This window comes from Sarcophilus harrisii, chromosome 1, assembly GCF_902635505.1.
Source record: "Sarcophilus harrisii chromosome 1, mSarHar1.11, whole genome shotgun sequence".
NCBI classification, from domain to species: Eukaryota; Metazoa; Chordata; class Mammalia; order Dasyuromorphia; family Dasyuridae; genus Sarcophilus; species Sarcophilus harrisii.
This window is the reverse complement of record NC_045426.1, coordinates 716,308,328-716,320,401: the sequence shown is the minus strand read 5'-3', so window position 1 is coordinate 716,320,401 and position 12,074 is coordinate 716,308,328. Positions and strand designations below refer to the sequence as shown.

The 12,074-nt window shown below is 34.4% G+C and overlaps 2 protein-coding genes across 2 annotated transcripts in view; both read left to right on the top strand.

Moving 5' to 3' along the window:
- Nucleotides 1-12,074, top strand: part of LOC100917747 (zinc finger protein 2 homolog) — a 39,991-nt gene that overhangs the window by 17,504 nt on the left and 10,413 nt on the right. The window contains exon 5 of the mRNA XM_031949143.1: nt 256-544. Within this exon, the coding sequence (XP_031805003.1) occupies nt 256-287 (32 nt within the window). The 3' untranslated portion in view covers nt 288-544. The remainder of the gene's footprint in view (nt 1-255; nt 545-12,074) is intronic.
- Nucleotides 9,064-10,751, top strand: LOC116419038 (vomeronasal type-2 receptor 26-like). The gene is given in 1 exon segment (XM_031949144.1): nt 9,064-10,751. A coding segment is annotated over 1 exon segment (1,020 nt). The 5' UTR covers nt 9,064-9,692; the 3' UTR covers nt 10,713-10,751.

Below are 12,074 nucleotides of genomic sequence, written 5' to 3'. Positions count from 1 at the left end.
ATTAATTAGTGAGTGATTCTGTGAGTGAATGATTGAGTGACTGGCAGACAGCCATGCTAGGAACTCCAAGAAAAAAGCCTTCAACATTCCAATCACATGAGAGAAACAATGTAGGAGTAAGGGAGGCTGTCATTAATAGACTCAGAATGAGGCAGAGTTTATAGGTTTGACCTTTATGTGGCTGTAACATCTTTCTTTCTTAAGCTAATTATTTTTATAGACTTTATTAATGGTGTCCGACTCTGTCCCCTTTAGGTGGCTATATAAAAATTACCAACAAGCTCTGACCCTAATATTTGCTATTGAGATCAACCAGGACCGTAACCTGTTGCGCAACCTAACCCTGGGATTCTACCTCTACAACACCTACCACAGTGATGAGAGGACCTTGGGGAGCTCCCTGAGGTGGCTGTCTGGGTAGGACCACATCATCCCTAACTACAACTGTTGGAAGCAAGAGAAGTCTGTAGCTGTCATTGGAGGAGCCACATCAGCTCTGTCTGTCCAGATGGGGACCTTGCTCGAGCTCTTCAAGTATCCACAGGTGGGTAATATTGACCCTGACACCTTCTGAGGCTTTATCAGATCCCTAAGGCTATTGTGGTACAATGGTTAGAGAATGAACCTCAGAATCTGGAGGGCCAAGTTTGAGAAGCTATCTCAGCTACATAATGGCAGTATGACTTCGGCCAAGTCCCTTAACCTCTCAGTCCTCTAAGCAACTTTCAGAGGCTATAAATTTTAGATAAGGGGCTAACATGCACTGGTAGAAATTGTGTCTCGCCTGGAAATTCCTACATCTTCAGGACAATTTTGAAAACTTTCACAAGGGAGAGAGTGGATCTGCCTTGAGCATTGCACTTTGTTTGCCACCCAGGACAGTGTTACTTAACTTTTATCACATGGAGATATTTTAGAGATTTTGCAGGCCTAATTCCCCATTATCCAGAAAAGTCCCCAAGCATCAGGGGGATGATTTCCTAAAGCTTCAGATATAATTAATGGAGTTGGGAGTAGAAACCACAAGTTTTTACTACTAGTTCATTGCTCTAAGCACTGTCACATTATCTGTGTTTCACCCTCATGTGACATATTGTCTATGATTATTACTATCAGTTTGCTTTTCCAAAATGATACTTTTTTGATAAAAAGATTATTGAGCATTGGTGTGGAAAGTGCAGGTTCTGGGGAGTAATGATGAGAATTTCTTTTAATAGTTGGAGAGGGGAAAGGAAGAATACTTTAATGAGATAACCTGTTCACTAAGAAAAAATTTCTGCTCTCCTTTACATTATTAATTGATGACAGTATAAATGCCTGAAGTCATAGAAATGATTATTCTTCTTTTAATTAGGCTTTAATATAAAAAATTAACCACTGAACATTTCTTCTGGAATACAGAAACAATGTGATTCAATCTTAACTTTCACAGCAAAATTAAAATTTTTTTTTCTGCATGCAGTCAAATGTTTGCCTGATTTAGAGACCAGTTCTAGATAGAAAGATGAAAGAAGCTTTAACATTTTTTTTCATCTTGAATATCTGATGGGCATTAAAGAAGACTGAAGTACTGTTGGTGTTAAATTTGAAAATTTTAAAACCATTTTAATAAAGGACAATGTAGGAAACTTTCAGAAGTACACAAATAACCTGATGGAATTATGAAAGTGCATGCAGCTATGACAAAGACTAAAATAAATTACTTTCCTAAACTTTACATTATCTATTTTAAGCGTAGTTGGCTACTGTCAACTGTTAGGGGTATTATGGCTTTCAAAGTTATTTTTATTCACAGTGTTGTATTTGTATGAATTTTTCTCCTGGATCCATTCACTTCATTTGCTGTTAGTTTATATAAATCTTTCCAGGTGTTTCTAAATCCAATTCTTTTATCATTTGTTACTGAGCAATGATATTCCAATGCATTTACATTTAGTATTTAGTATCCTCCCAGAAATTTACTAATTCATTATAATTTGCCTAAGTTAAATAACTTGAATATGACTAAAGTGCTGCTCTAAGTACTTTCAACATATGAGACCCTTTTCTCTTTCCTTGGTTTATTTAGCTGAAGTGGGAAAGTTCTTCCCCACCGCCCCTTTATCACCACTTCCAATCTCTCCTTTTCCTTCCATTACTTAACAAACTTTCTTTGAAGAATTTGAAAGTTCATTCAATCAGCTCTGAAGCCAGGAAACCCGAGTTCAAATCAGGCTTCAGACTTTTAACAATTACTAGTTGTGTGATCTTGGGCAAATCACTTAGCCACAATTGTCTCACAAAAGAAAAAAAAAAAAGAAGAAGAAAAGAAAGTTCCTTTGATCAATATTTACCTCCAATTAAAATTCTTATACGTGTTATCTATTGACCTCTGAGATATATTCCTTCTTCAATGAGTTCAGTGTCTGGTTCAGTCTATCTTTTCTATTCACCTCCTGTGCTAAATGACATCCACAAACCTATTGATTTACTTTCAAACATCCTATTTCCTTATTTCAGTGATGGATCCCTTCATTTCACCTCAGCTATTTGCAGATAGGGTCACTCCACTCATCCTGCGGTCCCTCAAAAATGTTCCATTTCTATGTTCATAAACTTAGAAATTCCATTATTTGGTGACAATCTATTATGATTCCACATATCCTTTAGCTCTGTAACTCTAAACTCTGTTCTTCATCTTTATCAGGGATCTAAAATCCTTCCAGCCTCAGTTTACATGAATCAGTCAAATTCTATACTGTTCTCTTGAGTCCCTTGCTCCCTGTCAATAATATTGTCCTGATATGCATCAATTCTATGTTACTTCTACCTCTTACTGTCTTTTACATTTATTTCCACACTGCTGAAAGAAGCTGGAGAAAACCATGAAACCTTCTTGACTATATAACTACAATTTAACGTTACATAATCTCAACAGGGCCCTTACTGCAGAAAGACAATTTTGATTGTATTGTGTTCTTTTTATACACATCCTAATTGGTTTACAGTCATTCACCACATTGATTTTTCAAAACTTTTAATTCCTCAAACTTTTCCCCTTCCTGCCAACTCTTTCCACTGAGAAGTTTGCTTCATTTTAATTGAGTGAGGCTATTTGTTGAAGTCTTTTTCTTATCCTCAGCTCTACCTATATGTGACAGAAATAAGAATACATGACAATACATTGAAGATTTAGCTAAAGCAATTCTTGGAGGAAAAAATTATAACACTGAATTATTTCCTTAACAAAAGAAAGTGAACAAAAGAGAGGAGAGACAGAGAAAAGAGAGATAAAAAGAGAAACACAAAGACAAAGACAGAGATAGAGAGAAAAAGTTGTAGAAAAGCGAATTACAAAAGAGAAAACATTTCAATGTTTTATATACACATATACATATAGATCTATAAATATATGCATATCTATATTTTCATCTTTCTCTTTCCCTCTCTCTCTTTTTTAAAATACATACATATAATACATACATGGATAGCTAGGTGATGCAATGGATAGAGTGCTGGACCTAAGGTCAGGAAATCTCATCTTCTGGAATTTCAATTCAGTTTTAGCTTCTTACTACTTGTATGATATTGGGCATGGCACTTAAACTGCCCCCTCCCTTTTTTGCCATGGCTTCATCTGTGAAGTGAGCTGGAGAAGGAAATCGTTAATCATTGCAGCATCTTTTCCAAGAAAACCTCTAAGGGGTCACAAAGAGTTGAAAATGACTTAAACAACAACAAAATATACATATGTGCATGTGTGCCCACTTCATTGATTTGTTTTCTCCCTCTTTTTTTCCTGAATAAATAACAAGAAGTACAGAATTTTCTTTAAGGATTGCTTTGTCTATATCTTATAAATATTGGCATGTTCTCTTATTTTTGTCATTTTCTTTACATTTTCTATGGTATCAAAATTTTGTTTATTGACTGAGGAAATCCCTTAAAATGAAGCTATGTAGTCACCAAATATTTTTCTTTTTTAACTTTAATAGGATTTTATTTTTTTCCAATTACATGTGAAGAAAAATTTTAACATTTAAAAAAATTCCAAATTTTTCCTTTCTTCCCCAACTTCTCCCTTAAATGATTATATTTTTCCACATTTCACATGTTGTGAAAGAAGAAATAGGTCAAAAGAAAAGAACCACAAAAGATAAAATGAAAATCGTGTGCTTCAATCTGCATTCAGACTCCATCCCAAATCTCTCTCTGCTTGTGGATAGCATTTTTCATCAGGAGTTCTTTGGAAATATCTTGGATAAGTGTATTGCTTAAAAGAGCTAAGTCATTCATAATTGATCACAGCACAATGTTGCAGAATCTGCTGATTCTGCTCATTTCACTTTACATTAATTCACATAAGCCTTTCTAAATTTTTTTTCTGGAATCCTCCTGCTCATCATTTCTTATATACCAATAGTATTTGATTACATTTATTCATTGCAATTTGTTCAGTCATTCCTCAATTGATGGACATTCCTTCAATTTCCAATTCTTTACTACCCTAGAAAGAGCTATTATAAATATTTTTATGCCTATAAGTCCTTTTCCCTTTTTGCAATGTCTTTGAGATACAGATCTAGTAGTGGTATTGTTGGAGCCAAGAGTTAAAGTGTTTGATAATCAAACACTTTAAGCCTAGCTCCAAATTGTTCTCCAGAATGGATGGATCAATTCTACCAACAGTGAATTACTGTCCCAATTTTCTCCATCATCTTCAATATTTATCATTTTCTTTTTCTGTCATATTACCCAACTGATATACCCATTTTTCTAAGAATATCTTATTTTCACCAATTACATGTAAAAACAAATTTTAACATTTCTTTTTTTAAGTTTTGAATTCCAAATTCTATTTTTGCTTCTATCCTCTACTTTCTTCCTGAGACGATAAACAATCTGATATAGATTATATGTGTACAATCATATAAAACATTTTCACTATCTGTCATTTTTTCCAGTATGACTTGGAATCATCCTGCTTATCATTTCTGATAGCACAATAATATTCCATTACAGTTATATACAATAGCTTGTTCAACTATTCCCCAATTGATGGGCATCCTTTCAATTTCTAGTCTTGGATTTCACAAAAAGAGCTGCTATAGGTATTTTTATGCAAATAGGTTCTTCACCTCAGCTGCCCTTTTAAAACTCTTTGAGATTCAGATACAGCAATTATATTGCTGAATCAAAGAGTACACAAAGTTCTACAGTCCTTTGTGAATAGTACAAAGTTGCTCTCCAGAATGGTCAGATAAGATCACAAATACACCAATAGTGCATTAGTGGCCCAGTTTCCTCATATTCCTTTTGATAGTAATCATTTTACTTTTCTTGTCATATTAATCAATCTGATAGATGTGAGGTATTAGTTCACAGTTGTTTAATTTAGAGCATTTTTCACATGTCTAACATTGACTGATTTAGTTCTCTGAAAACTGCCTGTTGATATTTTTTGACCATTCATCAATTAGAAAATGCCTTGTATTCTCATAAATTTGTCTCACTTCTCTATGTATCTGAGAAATGAGACCTTTATCAGAGATACTTGCTGTCACTCCAAATAGTAATCACATCATCATGAGTCTGTCATTCACTCCTTTTGGAAGGCCTATAAAGATTGTAAGCTAAATTAGTTGTTATGTTCTTTGTTTCAGTTTTCTTGGGGTCGTTGGGAGCAGCCTTCCTTTCAGTTAGTAATCACCACAAGTACAGCTAGGGGTTAAAGTTCAAATCCTTTATTATCTCTTTCCAAGCCTTATCTCCTTTCTTGGGGCCTAGTTAGCTTCCTTATAGATAAGTCTTTATTATCTCCTTCCTGGGGCTAGTCAGCTTTCTGAAGAGCCTTTCAGTCTGGCCTCGGTCTTAGTGGGAGAAGTACAGAAGGCCAGGCCAGCCACCAAGAAGATTGAAGATTGAATTGAATTTCTCCCCTTGGTTCTGAGAGCTTAAGCTCCTGCGGGTCAGTCCTTTGTCTTCTCTGCCTCTGCCTCTGAGGGCTTTCTGAGTCCCAGCTTATATGCTTTACATTGAGTATAAACCAATCATTATATCACTAGGAAACCATTATTTGTTGTAAGATTAAATCAACCATACTGAACCATGCTAAACCAGATAACCTTTGTGTCATCAATTCCACTGAATTAGTTCCTTGTTTCAAGTTCGGAGTTCTGGCCCATAACAATTAGTTTTGGTTGCAAAACCTCCACCAGCTTCAGGGAGTTCCCCTTCACTGAGGCCATTCCAGAAAGACCTGCATCCAGCTCTGATTTCTGCAAACTGACCTTCATTTGCCAGCCTTATTTCACTCAGAGGCGTTATTTGGATGTGATACCTACTGAATTCTCTCTCAACAAAAGCTGTTCCTCTTCCATGCTTACTAGATTTCATGTTACCCTTAAGTGTGCACACATTCCATGTACCAATAGTCAGTAGAACCATTTTCACAAAAAGTTTTGTACATTTTTTTTTTTTCTGTTTAGACCATAGCAACAGGATTCCTGCCTGCCATGGTAAGCAGGTCAGGATTATGTGAAGGAGACAATTTTTAGGACATATTTTCTAGCCCCTTCCTTGTGCCAGGACGTGAGCAGTGCAGACCTTCCAAAAGGCTTCTCAAACACCCAACAGACTGCTGAATCCCACTGCTGCTTCAGTCCAGTGAGATATATAGTATATATAGTACAAAAATTGACTATGTGTTAAAGCATAAAAACCTCATAATGTAATGGAGAAGAGCAGAAATAATAAATAGATCCTGTAAAGTACTCTATATCATGGAGAAAAATTTTTACACTTTTCTATCACCATTCTGTTTTCTCCAGAAGTCTGTTATATCTAACTTTTCTCAAATTTTATTCACATCCTTAAGTACTTTCTTGTTTACTTTGTGGTTAGATTTATCTAGTTCTGAGAGGGGAAAGTTGAGATTCCCCCACTGTATAGTTTTATAGTCTATTTCCTCATGTAACTCATTTAACTTCTCCATTAGGAATTTTTGGTTGATATACCACTTGGTATAATTATGTTTAATATTGCTATTACTTCATTGTCTATCGTACTTTTTGGAAAGATCTAGTTTCCTTCCGTATCCCTTTTAATTAAATCTATTTTTGCTTTTGATTTATCTGAGATTAAAATTTTTACTTGTTGTTTTTACTTCATTTACCTGTGCATCAAGGATGTTTCCTGTGAGCAGTATATTGTAGGATTTTGTTTTTTAATCCATTCTGATGGCTGTTTCTGTTTTATGAAAGTGTTCATCACATTCACATTCACTGTTACGATTACTTACTGTGTTTTTCCCTCCGTCCTAATTTTTCCTCCTGTTTGTCCTATTCTCTCTCCTTTCACCCTTTCTCTCCTCACTACTGTTGGGCTTTTTACACTGCCTCCCTCAAACTGTCCTCCCTTTTGTCAGTTCCCAGCACCTTTACTTAATACCATCCCCTCCTTCTTTATTATAGGACAAGATAGAGTTCTTTCTCCAAAGATTGTTCACGTAATTCCCTCTTTGGACCAATTCTGATGAAAGTAAGCTTCAAGTAATGTCCACTTTAACCTCCTCTACTATCACAGGTCTTCCACACCTCTTCATGTGAGATAATTTACCCCATTCTCTCTCTCCATTCCGGCTTCCAGTGCAATTTTCTTTCTCACCACTTTAATTTTTCAAGTATCATTCCATTATAATAATCTCACATTCTGTCTATGTATGCTTCCAATTATATTTATAGTGATAAAGTTCTTCAGAGTCACAAATATCATCCTGCCATGTAAGAATACAGTTTAACCTTATTGAATCTTTTATGTTTTCTCTTTCTTGTTTCTTTTCTTTTTTTACCCATTTATGTTTTTCTTGAGTCTTGTATTTGAAAAAAATTTTTTTAAATACAGCTTTGGTCTTTTAATTATGAATGATTGAAAATCCTCTATTTTCTTAAATATCCATATTTTCCTCCTAAAGAATTATATTCTCTTTTGCTGAGTAGATGATTCTTGGTTGTAATACTAACTTCTTTGCCTTTTGGATATCATATTCTAAGCCCTTGGATTCTGTAATATTGAATCTATATAATCCTAATTGTGGGTCTGTGATATTATTTTTAAAATTATAATTTTGATTTTTAAAATTTCATTTTTAATTTATGGAATAGAACAGGTATTCCCAAAACACAATATAATAAAAATTATAATTTTTTTTCTTGTTGCCTACAATGTTTTTTTCTCTTTAACCTGGAAATTTTGATCTAAGTAGTAATTGTGGATTTTTTTCTATTTCTGCTTTATATTGTTTTTCCAGAACTTTAGGGGAATTTTCATTTAAATTTCTTGAAATATTATATCTAGATTGGTTTTTTGATTATAATCATTTAGGCAGTCTGTCAATTCTTACATTGTCTCTCTTCCATCTATTCTCCAGATCAGTTGTTTTTGCTAATTAGATGATTCAGATTTTCTTTTTTTTCCCCTAGTTTTTATTATATTCTGGTATCTTTTATAATGTTATTCAATTTCACTTGCTCAATCTTAGTTATAAAAAAAGTAATTTTCTTCCTTAAATTTTTTATCTTCCTTTTTTAATTGGTTAATACTTTTTCATAATTTTTTGAATTGCTTTTATATTTTTTCTAATTTTTCCTCAATCTTTTATTTGATTTTTGAACTTGTTTTTTTAAGTTCTTCCAAGATTGGGGGGGGGGGGTTGTGACCATTTGATATTACTTTTCAGAGTAGGAGTGACTTTTTTAATCTCACTATCTTCTTCTGAATAGGAACCAGATTTTTTTTTTTTACACCAAATTATCTATCTGTGATCAGGTTCTTTTTCCTTTGCTTGCACATTTTTATTTTGAATTTGAATTATTTTGTTTTTAGCAGCTTAATATTATTATTATCAAGTTTAATCCTGAATTGTGGGTAATGTTGTGCTAGGTATAAGGTCCTTCTGAATTCTGCCTGGAGGCTTAATCTCAGGATGTCCTCTCCTAATCCCTGGCCAAATTGTCCCAAAGAGTTGTTGTCCCCTGCTTCACTCGTTCCTCCTCATCCACAGCCACAGTTGGGGATAAAGTCTAGTCATTACTGATAGGCCTGACTTCCAAAAACAGCAGGGAGACCCTTCCATCTCCCCTCATTTAGTGATTGCTATTTTTTTAGATGAAAGTTTCTGAGGTGAAATTGAAGTTTAAGAAATTAGTTTAGGGAAATTTTTCTAAAGTCTAGTCTGCTTCTCCAAGGGCCTATTGTGTATTTGTTGATCAGAGGTGCTTACCCTTCACTTAGGCCAAATCTCAGTGCCTGGGGTCTTTTCTGAGGTCCCCTCAAGATGTCTAGGATTTAGATGTAGTAGATGTCTACTTTACCTTTTAATTTTTGCTGCTGGGGTTTCCCACAGCCTGTGTCTTTTGCTCTAAGGTTCTATAAAGCCTATGATTCTCCTTGATTTCTTTTCTAAGATGGCTTTGCATCTTAGAGGTGTGCTGAAAATTCATCTATTTCAATTTCTGGAATTACTTTCTCCTGTCAATTGCAATGATAATTTATTGAAGATCTCAAGAGGCAATAACATATTTTCTAGGCTATGGAAAGAGATTTCCTATTCAGCCTCATTTCATTTTATTCAGTGACTTCAAAGACGTCTCACACTTAGTCTAGGGTTTTGATTAATTTAGCTGTAGTCTAACATAATTAGTATCAAATCTAAAATGAAATCCATTGGTTTCAACTTCACATTTACACATACATCATATCATGATCATATCCTTAGATCTCAGATTTTTCCTCTTTTCTTTCACATCTGGATCATCTTTGGAGCATTTGATTCCTCCCTAAATGACAAGATTCAGTTTCCTTCTCTTTACCAAATGGCCCCCAAGGACTCTTCCCTTCATAAAGGTATGGTCAGATTGATGACTCATTTTGAATGGACATGGGTAGCTCTGGTGATAGCAGATAATCTGAGAGGTGAGGAATTTCTTCTGGAACTGACCCAAGAGATGGCAAATAATGGGGTCTGTGTGTCCTTCACAGAGAAGATCCCTGTCAGTGAGAGAAGGCACACGGAATCGCATATGGCATTCATGCCCAGGATCATGGCATCAGCAACCAGAGTGATTTTCATTCATGGTGACACAGATTCATTAATGATCTTGAGATATTCACAACTTCCTTTTCTCCCAAATTGGAAGGTGTGAGTTGCCACCTCTCAGTGGGACATTACCATGAGACCCCAATATATTGATAGTTATAATTTTCATGGAGCACTTACATTTTCACACTTAACAAGTGAAGTTCCAAGTTTTAAGCCTTTTCTCAGAACAGTGAACCCTGCTAAATACTCAGAAGACATTGTACTAAAAGAATTTTGGCACTCAACATTCAGATGTATGGATGAATCCGAAAAACTGAAACAAGAAGAATGTTCACTAAATGCTTCCTTGGAAACTTTGCCTTTGCTTTACTTTGACATGACCATGTCTGAAATGAGTTCCATTCTCTATAACAGTGTCTATGCTGTGGCTTGGACCCTGAATGAAATGTTCCTGGTGAAATCAGAAAAGATGTATTTTTTTTTTTTTTTGAAGAATAGCAAAGATGCCAGTGTCACTAATCTTAGAATATTTTGTTTTGAAAAGAAGATATGTCAGACTTTAGTAAAGACAAAGCATTTTATACTTGACTCTGGAGTTTATCATCACTGCAATTTATTTTATAGGGGACTATAAAGTCAGATTTGAAATTTAGGAAAATTACTTTAATTTTAGCTGAAGGAAAAAAGAACTATAATGGGAAAGAGCTTTTCTTTTTCTTTAATATTTTATTTTTCCAAAGATATGTAAATAGTATTCAACGTAAATTTTTGTAAAACTTTGTGTCCTAAATCTTTCTCCCTCCTAAAAGCAATCTGATATAGGGTAAATATATGCAATTCTTTTAAATATATTTTCATATTTCTCATGTTGTGCAAGAAGAATCAGACCAAAAGGGAAAAAACACCAGAAAGAAAACAAACAAAAAAATGAAAATCCTATGCTTTGATCCACATTCAGTCTCCATAGTTCTCTCTCTGAATGTGATTGGCATTTTCCATCCCAAGTCTATTGGGATTGCTTTGAATCACTATACTGTCGAAAGGATTCAAGTCCATTACAGTTGATCATCAAATAATCTTATTGTTATTGTGTATAATTTCTACTTGTTTTGCTAACTTCACTAAATATCAATTCATGTAGGCTCTTCTGAAATCAGCCCTGCGCGTCTTTTCTTATAGAACAATAATATACTGTTACCTTCATATACCATAACTTATTCAGTCATTAACCAACTGGTGGGCATCCATTTAATTTTTACTTTCTCACTACAACAAAAAAAGTGCTACAAACTTTTTTTTTTTTGCATATGGGTCCTTTTCCATTTTTTATTATCTCTTTGGGATACAGACTCCCTTGTGATACTGCTGGATCAAAGAGTATAGACCTATGGGTATAGCTCCAAAATGCTTTCTAGAATGGTTAGATCATTAACTTCACCAACAATACATTAATATTCCAATTTTACCACCTCCCCTCAACATTTGTCATCATCTTTTCCTATAGCCCATCTTAGCCCATCTGAGGTACGTTGAGTAGTACCTCAAAATTCTCTAATCAATAGTGATTTGGAGCATTTTTTAATATGACTAGAAATTGTTTTAACTTCATCTGAATATAGTCAATTCATATCCTCTGACCATTAATCAATTGATGAATGACTTATATTCTTATCAATTTGAATTAGGTCTCTACATGTCATAGAAATGAGGCCTTTATCAGAAATACTGAATGCAAAATTTCACCCCATCTCCATCTTTCTGTTTCCCTTTTAATCTTGGCTGCACTGGTTTTATTTGTGCAAAATCTTTTTAATTTAATGTAACCAAATTGTAATGTAATGTAACCAAAATTATCCATTTTGCATTTCATAATATTCTCTAGCTCTCCTTTGGCCATAAATTCCTCTTTCACAGATCTGACAAGTAGACTACCCCTTGTGCTTCAAATTTGCTTAAATTATCAACCTTTATGTCTAAATCATGAGCCCATTTAAAA